Source organism: Neopelma chrysocephalum, unplaced genomic scaffold (assembly GCF_003984885.1).
Source record: "Neopelma chrysocephalum unplaced genomic scaffold, ASM398488v2 Primary Assembly neopelma1_143, whole genome shotgun sequence".
NCBI lineage: Eukaryota > Metazoa > Chordata > Aves > Passeriformes > Pipridae > Neopelma > Neopelma chrysocephalum.
Window position 1 is genome coordinate 1,530,150 of NW_020897805.1, and position 16,180 is coordinate 1,546,329.

Consider the following 16,180-nt stretch of genomic DNA (forward strand, 5'->3'; position numbering starts at 1 on the left):
CCTGTAGCTAAATGCTACCACATGAAATCCAAACTGAAGGCAGTTGTGACCTAGATAATATAAATGACTATGTGGATGTTTTCAAAGGGTTTAAAGAGAACAACTTTGAACAGCATATTTGGATTTTTGTAGAAAGCCACAGTGAATCTGTCTCCAGCCACAAATTTAACAAAAGATTCAAATCCAACATAGTGTGTTCCTTGACATTTCTAAGCAATGCTTTAACAAATAACAATTGTATTATAAGATACCCTCACACAAACCCTATTTCTAGTATATCTCAGACAAAAATCACTAGGGCTGGTGGAGCTGGTTCCAATATGGCAAACCTGCCACTGCACAGCACATTCATAGAGGTTTTTGCAAAACAACAGCAGCTTATCAAGTGTACATACAAAAAAGGCTTAGGTATTTCACTTACATCAGTGGTCTGCAACCTAAATCTGACTTTAGACTTTTTCTGATACTAAACTGAGAAATTCTATTCAGCTTAAAATTAATTATTTCAAATATGAAATAGATAGAAGTTGATTTGGAGAGACTAAAAGACATTCTATTCTGCATTACTTTGTCATCCTTTGTGCAAGTATTCAATGAGATAGATATGTGTGTGCGTATGTAAATATAGATATCTTTCAATAGGTTTCCAAGCTTGACCAAGATTCTCATAAGCTTTGGTTCTTGTTTCTTTGTTCTTGAGCAAACTTCCTTACAAGGGAAGCAGCTTACTATTTAATAATTAAAGCATATTAGTGCATCTTTATCTTTTTATGTGATTGAAAAAATCCCCACCACTTCAGTTGTCGTTCAAAGCACAGTATCAATAAATCTGGCTTATACACACTACCACAAGAAAACGAACAGATGAATGGGGTTCTATGCTCTGATAACATTGCCCTGTTTTATGACAAAAAGATTTTTATTACATGCTAGTAACAAAGAGTTGTTAAATCGGTGGCAAGAACTGAATGGTTGATAATAAAAGTCTAGCAGAAAATAGGCAAGGAAAGAATGAACAGACACTGTCTATCCTGCCTCTGAAATAGCCTTAATTTTCTATGTAACATAATGGTGTTTTCAGATCAAACATTAGAAAAAAAGCAAGCTCTTTATGACACTTCTTCTCAAAAGTGTTCAGACTCAGACCAGAAGAGACTTACCTCTTTCTAAGAGAAAAACAGCCCCAATCCCAATCATTTGTCTTTTTGCAAGAGAGGCCAATCTTCACAATTCAAGAGATACCACTAGAGCAAATTTTCCATTTCACAATTGGGTTTAATAAGCTTTGAAAGGAGAGCTCATGTTTCACACTGTAATGCTGGGAGGTGAGGATGGGTTTGCCATTAAACTAGATACAAGTAGGTTGTGAACTACGCTGCTCTTCCACGTTTGGATCAGCAAGTGCCAGCACAAATTCCCTGACAGCACAAGTGTCTGCTGGAAAATAACCCCCCAAAATCTAACCCAGCACAATGTGTACTTCTGCTGCTCAGTGTCACCAACATACGTTTACACTCCTCAGAGCAGTGAGAGACCCCAGCCCACCTCTGAATACTCCTCGCTGCCACTGCCCTAGAGGTAAGAGCATCCCAGATGTGACAGTGCCACCCATCAGGTCAGGGAAGAAGTGACCCAGATGGTGCCCGCTGAGCCCAGGTAGGGCAGGGAAGCGCTGACCACTCCAGCTCAAACCATGAACCAGCCATGCCTCTCACAGCTTTTGCCACCTGTGTCCCTTGCCTGTCAAAGTTATTTCCAAGGCTTCTCTGTTCCCTACCCAAGAACAGACTAAGGGCATAGAGACAACTTCTTTTTTCTTTTTCCCCTCCTTAAAATGCTGAAAGCATAAAATGAGCAATGCAAACTACTTACAGTTTTCTGGGAGGAAGGATATAATTTCTTCTCCCAAACAATACAAGAATTAGAGACAGCTCCAGACTCCACCTTTCAGAAACACAGTAGCAAAAAAATGAGTGCCTACTTTCCAAACAACACCCACAGACACAACCCTGTTACCTGACTACTTGCCTAAAGGGGGACAGGAGACACACAGCAGGAGACACACAGCATTAGAAATCAGGCCAACAACTGCCCAAAAGATTTGCATTTTCTGCAGATCTGCCTTCGTATCTGGCAAAAACTACTACAGATAATGGATGCTGTGAGGGAATTCTTAAAGCAGCAAAACAGATACCGCAAGGGAATCCTCAGGGAAGCAGAACATTATTGCACCTGGACACTTACTGCCACACAAGTATGAGAACCAATTCTCTCCAATTACAATGAAGATTTTCCAGACAAAGACTGTATTTGTATTTTCTTCACACACACAACTCCAGCCAGTCAGATTACTCGTCACAACCAAGATCTGAGTGTCAAATAATGAAAAATAATGTCTCAAGAGGTTGAGACATTTTCCACTAGTGCTCAGAAGGAGAAAGGTACCATCATGTAAAATTTCAGTCCTACTTAGTAACAGGTTTTTGTTCTGCTCTAACACGACATCATATGCAGACTGCACAGCTCACAGGTATGTATGTATGGGAGCACTTCATAAAAAAAGCCAAAAAACTTACCATTTTTAACTTGATTTTCTGCACTCAAACTTTGAGAAGAGTCTCCAATTAGAATGCATCTGCAATAAAGTAAAATCAAACATTAAAACTCCCTTAACAACAGTGTACCACTTATTTTTACCTTTTATCTTAATTCGCATCCTTATGAGCAACTTGTCCTTTTTTTAAAAAGAATATACCAAAAAGACTAATTAATGTATCTGTACCAACTGTCAAGACAAACTGTTCTCCCCTCTGCCCAAAAAGCTGCCCCAACACACTTCTGTAGTGTTGAATGTTTAGTTTAAACCAACACACGAAACACAGCTATGTCTAAGAGCCCTTCTAGAATCAACTAACCCTGCCCTGACAAGCTTGTACCAACACACAGTGGATGTCTGGCTTAGCAGACACAAAGTATCTATCAGAGAGAACTCAAAAGCAAAAAAAAAGAAGCAGGAATACAGTTTAAATTAAATAATGTTTACATTGAACTAATTGTCTGCAAGCTAAATCTGACCTTTTATGCTATTTTTTCAAATAAATATTGCAGACTATATCTAAACAATTTTCAAGGTCAGACCTATATATGCCAAATAAAACCAATACACAATGATAGGAGCCGCAGCCCATGCACAAAATTTATTGTGTGCTACTGTTTATAAAATACTTGAATAGTTCAGAACATGCATAAAATTTCCAACTTAGGGGTATGTACAGATTGTAGTTTATGGCAAACCAAGAAAAAAAAAAAGGGAGATGAACTCTAGTGACATAAGTTTCAAGTCGTGTTCCAGGGGATGAGAAAAACATGTAGCAAATGTCAAAATATATAACAAAGTACACTGGCAATCAGTACAGTCCATTATTTGTGAACAAATTAGCACAGGGCTTCAATTTTTATTTTAACCAAGCAGTCCTGTAGATACCAAAATACATGCAGTCTCAAGTTTACACTTTCACTAATGCCTTAGCAGTTGAACAGAGCAATTGCTTACGCACTGCTTTGCTTAAACAAAAAGTATGTCCAATACAGTTTCAGTTTCCTTTACAGATTTAAAAATAATAAAAAGCTTGCAGCTATTCAGCCCAGTGATTATTAGCTATTTATGCAACCATAATACTCACAATAAACTAAAAGTACCCATAACACCTAGGTAACCTATAGATGTACATCATAGGTCTATATATTAAATATTTGCAAAATGAAAACATGCATACACAAAATACAATGCCAAGCTTTACAGACTTGATATGAATCAAAATTTACTTAAACAATGTACAAAGTTCAATTAAAAGTACCTTAAAATTAACACTTCCATTTTTTTTTTTACTTTTAAAATTAGTATATATAATTTTTTTTTTAAATTCAAGGTGGGGAAGAGTCTTGAAAAAGCTGGGCAAAAAAGTTTCTAAATTAAATATTTTTTTAAATCTGTGTTCAAGTAATAAACATTCCTACATAGAAATCTTCTGATAAGCTGTAACTAAAAAATACAGTGAATACAATATAGAATTAGCAACATCTAAGGAGTAAACCTGAGGTCAGCATTTTACAGAATGACCAACTGAGATTTTTTTTGGCATTTTTTCTGTGTGTTTAAAATACAGTTTTTGCAGCCTCAGATATTTTAAGACCATTCTAATCTATAATTTTAAAGACATTTCATGAAACTGATGTCCATTAATAAATAGTTAGCTCTTAGGGTTGTATTTGAAAGTCTGATTTAAAAAAACAAACAAACAAACTACCTCTACTGAAAGAAAAATCCCATTTGTAAACTTAAAAGTGTTGACAACGATAAGCATAAGATGCTAGTCTAGGTGTGCTTTAGTGAGAACAGCCCGATTCTTTCGCCAGATCTCTTCTGAAGCTCCAGCAGCCAGTGATGGACAGTTGTGTACAGAGGTGAGGCACGCTCCCAGGAGGTTGGGTCACCGTGTAAGAGAGGGGCTGTTGTCTCAAAAGCATGATGGTCTCTCTTCAGTGGGATCAAGTCAGATGGTTTTTCACCTCGTATTAAGTAGTCACTTCAAGTGATCCCCCTGTTTCATTTGTTGTCACATCAAAAAGCAGTAATCTAGGAATTCTCAGGCAAGACATGAGTGAGTAAACCAGAAGCTGACGTGGTCACTGTGCATTGTTGTTGCCAGTTCCATTGTTTCCATTGGCATTTGTTGTGTTTATAGTATTAATACCATCTTGCTGAAGAGCATCTTTTCTTGGTGGCATTCTCTCATTGATCCTATCCAAACCTTTTGCTTCTTCAAAACTGCAGATTTTATGTTGCGGAGAGAATCCTCGTATTGCTTAACAAAATGCAAATTTGATATGTCAGTAATGGAAAAATAAGTTGAAAGCATATACTTTTTCTAACAAATGATGTTTAAAAACGGGTAAGAAATCAGCCAAAGAAACTTATGGCTCTGCAACTGTATTACTAAAAGCTTCTCTAACCTGCTTTCCTGAACTGTTCACGGCAATCATGATTTTAGTTTGTTACAAAAAGAACAAAGTATGGCAAATATTCTGCAAGTAGGAATCAAGGGGTTTAAGATCCCTTGATTGCTTCTGCGTGTCCCTGGCGGGGCCAGCTATCAACGCCAACTGCTTTTGCTGCCCAGCACATTGGGCTTATCTTAACATCCCCCTTCTCTCTGGGGCAATGTCAGTAAGATTTAAGCAGCACAGCAAGTGCAGTGGAGGCAAAGCAGCAAAGGGTTACAAAAGTAGTAGCAGATTTACATCCTGCACACGCACTGATGGCCTGATCCTGTAGTTTTCATGCAGGCAAAACTGCAGGATGTGGTTCACACTGTGCTAATCATGTGGATGATGGAAATGGACACAACCACAATCACCAAATTAGCACTGTGGTTTAACAATGATATCATTTAAATACAAGTGTATTTAAAATAAGTATAGAATATAGGTATTATTTTGCTGCTGATTATTTTAATGAATGAGGTCTGTAGTTGAATTTACAATTGAAAATGGCTGACCACATAATAAAACAGAAGTCTTTGGGATGAAATAATTCTTTGGAGATTTAAATACAGCTTTCCACTCACAACAACAGGACCTCTTGCAGGTGTGTGTGAGAACAGAATATGGCACTTGTTTATATTTTTGGAGATCTGACTTCCTTAATTAAAAAAACAAAGAATAGAGTCATTAAATGGTGCTTTGCAACTAAATCTGAAAAACCCCGAAGGCAGCTCTCTCAACTGCTACGCTGTTTGTCATTCACTTAATTGACTACTGAGCAAGAGGGAACTACAGTCTCTCTGAAAACACACAATCTGAAGCTGAATACTCTGAACACCAAATAATTCGGCGGCATTTTGCTCAATACCACTAACAGAAGATGTATATAACATATATACAACTTATTTATCAGAAGCACTGATAATCCATGGAATTTAATAAGTCTTATACTGGCAGTCTGGGACATATACTGGAAATAAATTTGATGAACAAATTATATTCAAAATCTATAGAAAAAAACATATTTATACATCTTGCACTACCAGATGTGTCACGGAAAGTTAAAAAAGATATGTTCAAAGCCATTAAATAGATTTTATGAGAAAAGGCATGCATAAACAACCCTCCTTCCACATATAACATCCCCTCCCCACAATCAAACAAAACCTTGCAGTTGAATGCAGAAAAAAACCACTAAACACTACCATTTTTAAGGACTTCAAGACAACACCACGTATCACAACATGCTACTATACAAAAAACCTACTGCATATTTTGTATAAAAAAACAAACAAAAAGAATTTCCCTAAAATATTAAAGATAATCATCATCCTAAAGCCAGAAATGAATGTTACATGTAAAAGGGATGAATCAATGCAGTTGATTCATCTCTGCTTGTGCAAGTTGAAAATAAAACACACCCACACAGAGTACTTTTGAATTCCCTCCCAGACACCACAGATCTCTGCCAAGGGCAAAGACTCTGATCATACCTTTTTCAGCCTCAATTGCCTCTACAGTGGCTGTACAGAAGTGAGCAGATGCATGCAAAATGAATGAGAAAGATGAAGAGTGTAATATCGCATAGCAGAAAAGGCAATGATCAATTTAATATAGTATGCTACGCCAGATTAGATTACAATTAGTTAAAATGACAATTAGGGGTTTGGGGGGGTTGTTTTTAAGTGAAATTTCTCCTAAATTTTAACTAGTACAGTTTATTAACTAAAAGTCTATCAAAGTAACACTAATTAAATGATGCTATTAACTGCACATTTCTGTAAGTTTTGGTTGTAAATTCTGAGGTATTTTTAGGAAACCAAGAGAAAATTTCAGCTGATGTTAAAGTTGTGGTATGGTTTAAAAAATATTAAAAATCTATTTGAGATTGTTTCTGAAGATTAAAATGCATTATTGAGCTTCACTAAATTACCAGGAACGACCCTATAAAAATAAACTAGCAACATTCTAATAATAAGAAGTTATTTTTCTCTTTATCTTTAGCTCCCTGAAGTTTAACTAGTACTTCAATTCCTCACCATATTTTAAGCTAAAATGGGCATCTCTGAGAACTGATCTGTGAAATTTAAGCTGTGAAAGACAAATCTAGCAAGGCATATTTACAGAGTCTTGTAAATTGTTTAGTTGAATCAATGACAAAGTCTAAATCAGGAAGAGGTCTGTATTTAACATAGTCTTGGTGGGTGAATTAATGTGAATATGAAAAAAATCTATCTTACTAGCTGTTTTTCCAACTAAATAACCAGGACATCTGCTGGAATTTCTTGTGAGATCTTTCCTTATAGTTTTAGTTCTAGACGTCAAGCTTAAACATAAGGTTATTGTTATTGCACCCTGAACTGTAGCTAAGTTTCAATAACGGTAACATCTTTTTACCTCCCCTACTATTTGCCATGCCTCTAATGCCATAATTTCAGAAATATTAACAAAAAATAGCATATATAATGGTAAACCTACTTGTGTAGTGCTTGATACATACTGTTAACAACAAAAATCATAACAGAGTATTCAAGCAAATGCTGGGGAAAATACCTATATAACAAAATATGGCATTAGGTCAGACTAGAATTCTTTAAAGAGAATTACGTTTATTACTTCTTATTTTCTATCCAACAAAACCCAGACACAACATTGCAATCACCTACACTATGCCTACATTATGTTATGTATGAATTACCTACACTATACTTTAAGCTCACTGTTGCATAAGATTGTAATTTCCACTGAGATAAACAAAAAAAAAATTGGATACTTGCATTAAGTGCTACTAAAATAATGTTTTAAGGGTAATGCAGCATTTTGAATTGCACATACGGCACTTCCCATGGAACAAAAAAAAAGAAGAAAAACCCCAAAAAACTCCTGCACTTAAATCTACAGAGACAAGGACAATTCCAGAATTAAATCAAAAAGCCACTTGAATAGATGGTTATTTATGTTTAGATTAAGGAAACCTTCTCAATTTGTAAAAATAAATTTAAGAATTATTTTAGAAAGTCACCAAATACGTAATTTCATGCTATAATCAATTTGCCATACAAATACAAAACTATGTAAAAAAACCACCTCTTTCCACCATTTCCTGTTACCTGTGAAGTCTTTGTTTTCAATCTTTTCCTGAAAGATCACGAATACTGATTTATCTCTGCAAATTATGTAGTTTGGTCATAAATACAAATTTCAAAATTTATTCCTATTTCACTCTACTTGTAGTATTATTATTCCAAAAAGACCTTGGAATATACATCACAGTTAAGAAAAAGATAATTTTCAACTTGACATAAAAGAACAAACTGACTGGAAAATACAGGCACTTAAAAAACCCCCACGCTGCAAAGACTCAATTTGGAAAATAATTTTGTTGGATTCTCTTTTGCAGGTACATGTAAATTAAAACTATATTCTTTGTAAATCCTGATAAACCTCAAACAAATCGTATTAACTGGCAATTCTGAAGTCTTTGCTCTAAAAATTCTCGATTGAGAGCAAATTTTAAGCAACAGGTTTCAATAGCATTTCCATCCTCAATTTCAGGTCTCCCCCTGCTTTACTTAAGGGATGGATCCAACAGAAAATCCTTCCCAATTTTCAACGTAAAACCAAAAAACTATCTTACTGCCCTGACTAACAGCAGAGGCAGAAATGAAAGATAAGTATTTGGGTAGTTCAACTGACTTCCATGGAAGTACTTACAATTTTTAATTTAGGCTTGCATTTAATATGTTGCAGAATAAAGCTTTAGGTGTTTTGTAACATTTTAAAAGATATTGACTCAATTTGGAAAATAATTTTAGCAAATTCAGTTCACAGAATAAGTCACTAGGAGACGTTACTTTAAATAACAGTACTTAAATGTGGTCTTTAATATTTCAGCTACTATAATGCAAGCAACATAAATAAAATAAAAAAAAAATCTACATTAAAAAATTTTAGAAACATACAAAGGCCACGACTTCCCAAGGTCTGTTTTTATCCTAGTACATTAAAGCTATCTAAAAGTAACCTATGATTCGTTTTTCAAAAATATATCCATATATTTATGAAAAACAAAAAAATTCTTACTTTGACTTCTTCTATAGGATGCAGGTTTGCACTTTTTTCCAAAATTATCTTTTTTAACTGACTTGTCTTTGTTTGACCTCTTCCCTACAGTTCCCAATTGCAGTTCTCCCTCAGGCTGCTCTGTTTTGCAGCAGGAGTCTGCTCAGGCACTGCCCTCACAGGAGTTGTGTTGTGGGCACCCTCCTCTGCAGTGTCAGTGCCAACAGGCTCCATCCTCTGAGCAGGGCCAGCAGCTCACGGGACACAGCAGCTGGGCTGAACAAACTCCTGAAGGAACAGTGGCATTTCCTAAGATCTAGCACAGAATATGTTACTGACATTAGGAACTATAATAGGCGTATATGCAGAAGTTGCAGATGCATTACCTTAACGGTGACTTCCATACATATATGTGTATATCTATTTGCCCTGATAAAAAATTTTCAGCCCAGCTCTCTAGAGAAATGTAGATATATATTCCAATTTCTTATAACTTTCAGAGCTTCTTATAGATTTAACAGCAACCAGCACAAATAGAGCTTTTCTCAATGTGCCATTGAAAAATCAGCATTTTTAAGACTGAAACCAGGAAAACATACTGGTCAATTCTGTGTATTTTAAAAAAAACAAAAGAACAGAATAAAAAAATTACTTCCATTAATATTATGTTCTGTTATTTTTGCAAATCTAGACTAGTTTAAATTATTGATAGTGTACTGATTAAGATACTTCAAAGAGTAATTAAGTATTTGTAGTAAGAAATCCTACTATACTATCAGTGACTATTTTTGCCAATATAAATTCTCTGATATTATGATGGTTTAGAAAAGTATCAATTGGTGAAGCTTTATTTTATTTTTGGTTTACTTCTATCTTTGCAATTGAGCATTATAATTTGAAAACTACTTTTTAAAGACTGAAACAATGACATGCTTATCAGTAAAAAGAAGTTACTTCAGTTTAAGAAGAACTAACAGTTGGCATGACTTATTTTGAACAATCAACATGACTAAAATAAGTGAGGTATATTAATGTCGTGCATCCAGGAATATTGCCATCAAAAGTTCTAGGCAAGAAAAAACACACCCACAAAAATCCAAAACGCATTTTGCATACTTTCCAAATGTCCCACATTTTCAGTAATGGTAGAAAGTCACATGTTTTATGTTTAAAAAATTTTCTAGTCAGTTTGATCCTCTCTCATATTTGTAATGCAACATGCATAAAAATCTGTTAAATGAGAGGAATGCAGACTCATTTTTTAAGCATAATAAAGTATCTTATTAAACAATGAAAATTAAAGCTAGGACATATGTTTTTGGAATAGTTGAATGGATTAGGAAACATACACCATTTCTTGTTATAGACATTCACAAAACAATCACATACATACACTGGACATATAAACTTACTTGTAGACATTATATGTCCACTGAAAAATGATTTAGAATGTGACATTTGTGCTTCAAAGCTATTAAAAACAGCTTTGATAGTATAATAGAAAATGTAGTGAAAGGCTTTAAAAAAACTACATAGAAAATTTTAAAAATTCAAGTAAACAGTCTAAATCACAAAATCAGAAAAGCAGCTACTCTTGGAAAATAGATTGTGTAAAAAATGGTATTCATATATCACAATCTTTCAATAGTTAAAAATTCAGCAGTCCCATACAACAGTCTTATACTTTCTAGTAAAGCCTGAAGATGGCCAATAAAAAGTCCTTGAATAATTTATGTTAAGAGTCCTGCTGATATGAAGTCCAGTTTCAGACTGGTATATTTTAGTTATCCACCACTGTGAACAAAAACGTGGACTTCATTCTTTTAATACACTTGGTACAACCTCATAGCATTCTCCCTAAGCCTAGTTAATCATTTATGGGCCTTGTGAAAAATATGATCCAATGATCCAACAAACTAAAAAAAGAATAAAAACCTTTTACAAAATATTCAATGAGCCAGATTACAGGTATATTTTGTATAGAGTTCTTTTTATTTTCATGCAAAAAAATATATGCACACTTAATAACACCCTTTTATTTTGATTTATTTACAAGTTTTAAATTCAATCCCTTTATTCTCAACTGATTTTATAACAATTGCTGAATATTTTTCAAGTACATTATTGTTTCAAATGCACAGACAATGTGCAGCAGCAAATGCAGCAAACCTCAAAAACAAGGTGCTACAACATTGCTTCTACATCAAGAGACAGACAAGTGTCTGGGATAGTGGTTTAATTTTAACACTTATACAGACATACATCTATACCTAGAGAGAGACAGACAGATCTAAGAAAGCAGCTACATCTGCAGAGGAAGGAAACAGCATGTTACAAGGACAATTCAGGGAGGTCAATTATACATAGAACATTTGACAAACAACATAGAGAACAAACTTTGGCATTAATTACCAGGGTACAAAACGTAGCACATTCCAATCTGTCAATGGAGTGTAATATGGAACTATGCAGCCTGTAGCTGTTTGTTAATATTAATATCAACAAGTATTTGACATTGTCAATGAAAATACTAACACAACTTTAATAAAACCATTTTAATGGAGAGCAAACAAGTAATGATGCAAAATTACACTGCCATTTTCGTATCTGTAATGATCAAATGCCTCAATACCAGATCTATAAGGTCATCCCACCTGAAAAATTGTAAACTAAGGAAGCTCCAAGTCTGAAAAATGTGGCCTGGCACTGCTGAACTAATTTGCTTTTAGTTTTATACCCTGGTTAAGTATCCATTTCACATTGCCTGATTAACACATAACACTATGCTTGTATCAGCCGCTAAGACAAGAACTGAAAAGCATAAGAAATTCCCTGCATGCATTATGTGTGGTGTTAGCAAAAGAGTGAGATGTGCCCCAGTCCATCTGAGGCACAGCAAGTTGCATAACATCATTACCACTTTGCAGGGTCTGTCGTCCTCCAGCCAACACTCCACTAGGTAACATTCCAGTGGGAGTCAAACCCTTGAGTGTCAGCACACTTTCACTCTCCTCCCTGGTGGGAGAAAAAACAACAACAAAACCTTAAATATCTGTGCATGAAAACTTGCATTGAAGTAAAATAACGGATGGGGAGAGAGAGAGACTATTTTTGCTGTGCTTTAGGGATGTCAAGACTGAATGTAAATTCAAACAACTAAAAATGGGAAAATAATTCTATTCCATACCAGTCTTTCCTCTGCCTACGAGTTATAAATGCTGACTACTTCTGAACCAAATCCTGAGCAACTATTCACATGCAGGCTCATTAGCTTTGAAATTAGCACTGAATGCCTAAAGAGGTACTGAATGTATCTCAGTACCATAAAACAATTCCCAATTTTGTTCAAAGTGTCTATACTTCAGGAAATAACAACTTTAAAAAATTATCCCTATTTGAGCAATTATAGTCTGTGGAAAAATTATACATTTTGGGGTAAATATGATCATGAAATCTCTACATTTAAAGAACTACAAGAATATAGTACTTTTTAAATATCTGAAAGCAAATAAACAAAACCCTGAAACAGAAACCCTCTAGTCCTCAAATTTCTGGTATGCCAGAAATTTTCAGAGCCAGTCCTGACCTCCTCCATTATACCTTTGATTTCAATCTCTATTTTGGTATTATCTTTCCAACACTCATAGCACCTGGACCAACAATGTGTAAACAATGCGTAAACTAGAGATCATGTTCTCTAATTTCTTCAAACATGTCTCAAAAATAACTCAAAAATATTCTTTAACCAAAAATACCAACATTAATGGGCCGCACCAATATGCCAAACAAGATGCTGATGCACAGTGATCTCCCTGAAAAATGTCTGGCATCCATTATCCTGAAACAGAGATGTTTACCTGACATACATAACAGGGGTTTAGGAATGCAGAAGTCATGCAAGTACCTGAGAACAGAGAAGACTCTCGCCATCTTGCCGATTGCACGAATTTTGTTTCTGATTATTTCTTTCCGTGCGGCAGCTGTACCTACTTTCAATGGAATAAGAAAAGAGTCTCAAGCTCATGACTATTTCGAGGATCACCATTTTAAAGTGCATCAAACTCAACACAACCGTTTAAGTTCAGTACTCGTCACAGGAGGTCAGTACCCAAACACTTAAGGGCACGAAGTTATTAAATTATGGCTTCAGAATGCCATCAAAACCACCATCATCTCTGCGTCCATGAAACACACACAAAAAAGTTTAGGATGTTCACAGTGATCTCCCAAAGCTACTAAGCATCTAAATTACCATCACTACACTGTAGTAACTATTGTAACTCATTTGCCTAAATTTTACAGTTTAAATTCTTAGTACTGACATCTGTATATATCAAGATGTAGGCATGCAGCCCAATATAGAAGCCAAAGACATATTAAAGCCACAAAAAATAAACATTTTCTAATCGTTACACAGCTGTCTGAGAGAAAACAGTTGTTTCCTTGTTTTTATGTCAACTACCCAAAACAAAACTCCACCAAAAAAAAAAAGGAAAAATAAAATGGTAAAGAATTGCACTGGTACCTCCCTTACCACCCATGTTCCACATCATCTTAGGCTTGCGTCATTTGCAAAAATTACAAATACCAAAAGACCTGGAGTAAACACTGAATATTCCATAGGGCAGAGTGCTACCATTTGTGACAGACAAGAGTGAAGACAAAACTCTGAAAGGAGGCTTGCAATTGGGAAGGAGAGCCACCTTTGCTTGCCTTGACATGAAAGCAAAACTCTTTTCTCCAACACTAAATGTTGCTGTTTTGTTTCAATGCATGAAAGTTATAGAATCACAGAATATTCTGAGTTGGAAGGGACCCAACAAGGGTCATCAAGTCAATTCTTAAGTAAATGGCCCATAAAGGGATCAAACCCACAACCTTGGCATTATTAGCACCAGGCTCTAACCAGCTGACGTAATTTCAGGGTCATCTTTGCCCTCAGATCTTCCTTTCCCTTTGCTGACTTCTCAATTTCACTAAAACAGTAAAGGCAGATGAGGAGGTATCAAAAGCAAAATCCTTATTTCTCCTTAGCCATTGAGAAAGGAGAGCGTTAATGACACCAAGCTGTGTAACTCAGTCCTACCGTGAATTCAACTACGGGGACCAAAAGGGAACGCTCAGACAGCTGTTAGGTATTCCAGATCTTCCATATATCAGTGTTGTTCAGTACTGGGACAAAGGTATTCAAAAAAAAGTTGCAATGCTTTTATTTTTTTTATTAATTTATATATTTATATAAATGTATAAATTTATATTAATTTGCAAGAATGTAGAAGAGAGGATCACAGAAGTGGGCAGAGGAGAGCTGCACATCCACAAATTCACCTACTCACATTCAAAAAAAGGGAGCTGTGGAAAAAGCTTTTTTCCATCCTGGCTCACTAGTATGGAGCTTCCCCATGAGAGGACACACACTCCAGCACAACAGTCACACTTCTCAGACCACAGCTGCAACAACACAAGGCCTTCTGTCCACAAGAATGGGTAGCCTTCCCACCCCAAAAGCCAAACCAAATAAATTACAAAAGATAAAGCATATAAGGTCAAACAACAACAAAACCACACAAGATGGAAAACGTGTAGTAGTGACAGAGAAAAAAAAGGGAGCAAGAGACAACCTTTGGATGACCACAGTGGAAAATCTCGGGGTATGACAAGTATCTGCCAATCCATTTAAACAAAATGAAATAAAACCAGGAACTACTGAGTACAGTTTTTTAATAGACAAAGTTAAAACTTTTAACAAACTGAAGACATCAAACTAAAAAAAGGACAAAACAGGTGGCTCAGGAAAAACTTTGCATAGGATAGGCTGAAACTATCAACTTTCACTGCAAATAATTTCCATAAAATTTTAACTTTTGAAGTTCTAGAAGTTTTTACTTCCTCTCTTTAAATACTATTGAGTAGCAGCTTGAGAATCTAGAATGAGAAGGGGACTCTCTCAGTGTTTTTGAAAAGGTCAGGGCTAAATGAGGAACCATTAATCTTTCCCTGTAAGTTCCTCAGTTTGGTTCCTACCTACACCTATTTACAGGCCTCACTGATGCTGAGCTGTAACGTGCAGGCTGGAAAGACTTCAGGCAGTGCTAGTGTCTGTATCTAACTCTGGAAGGTCCCTATGCCTTAAAAGGAGAAAGGTTGCTTTTGGGCAGTTTAGATGCTTTGCTGTTGGTTTCGTTTAGGTTTTTTGTTTGTTTTTTTCACCATGATCTCTCATTGTCCCAGCCCTCCAGAATCAACAAAAGCAAAGCAAAAGGCCAAATGCATTACTCCAGGCTGCAGCACTGAACTAATGTGGCCACTGAATTCTGGTTACTTCAGAGAAGACAGTAAGAAGACATGGCTTGCAGAATGTCTTGATTACACCCTAGATTAGAGGAGATATGACAAAGAACTCTCCCACTTCCTATTCCCAATGCCGGCACAAGAAACAAATGCTGAAACGCTGATACTATTATGCCTCAAAGAATTCACATAACCTCTGGAAACATGGCTATAATCTGATGCATTCCCAAGTATTAGAAAAATTCTCTGAAACTGACAAATTTGCACAGAGAACAAACTGATTATTAGGTAAGTAATGGTCAGAAGAATTTCTCTGTACAAAACTATCTACCCTGGGATTTCCAAAAAACAGGTGATAGACATGAATTTAAGTTATTAGGCTTCTTTTTACATTTTGAATCTTCAAAATAGCACACGAATCAAAAAGGACCTTTTTGACATCTCAGTTAAGGAAATTAAAAGTACTACACAAACCAGTTTTTGGAACATTGTATAAACACATTCCATGCACAACCTTAAAAAAACAGCTCATGAGGAAAGTATAAAAGAGCAAGACAGACAACTGAAAGCTCCCTACACATGCAGGACCAAAGATAAAATTTTAGAAATAGGTAAAAGAATGAAATTCTACAAAAAAAAGGAATGGAAGAAAGGAGGAAAAAAATTCATGCACAGAAAGACAGATGTCTTGGAATATGACTTTCGATAACAAAATACACAAGTCTTTAGAAACATCCCATTAAAAAGGTTAATAATCATAAAATACTACATATGTCTCTGAACA

At 35.5% G+C, this 16,180-nt stretch overlaps 1 protein-coding gene across 10 annotated transcripts in view; it reads right to left on the minus strand.

Annotated features, from left to right (window-relative positions):
• PPP3CB (protein phosphatase 3 catalytic subunit beta) overlaps nt 1-16,180 on the minus strand; it is a 53,267-nt gene that overhangs the window by 8,619 nt on the left and 28,468 nt on the right. For 3 of the 10 annotated variants that reach the window (XM_027700247.1, XM_027700246.1, XM_027700253.1), the window contains 4 exons: nt 13,010-13,094; nt 12,023-12,120; nt 6,537-6,566; nt 3,172-4,865 (listed from right to left, as the gene is read on the minus strand). In XM_027700247.1, coding sequence (XP_027556048.1) covers nt 4,687-4,865; nt 6,537-6,566; nt 12,023-12,120; nt 13,010-13,094 — 392 coding nt within the window. In that variant the 3' untranslated portion in view covers nt 3,172-4,686. Of the gene's footprint in view, nt 1-1,872; nt 1,945-2,576; nt 2,636-3,171; nt 4,866-6,536; nt 6,567-12,022; nt 12,121-13,009; nt 13,095-16,180 lie in introns of those variants that run through there. The other 7 variants (XR_003536931.1, XR_003536930.1, XM_027700251.1 and 4 more) reach the window with 5 other exon arrangements.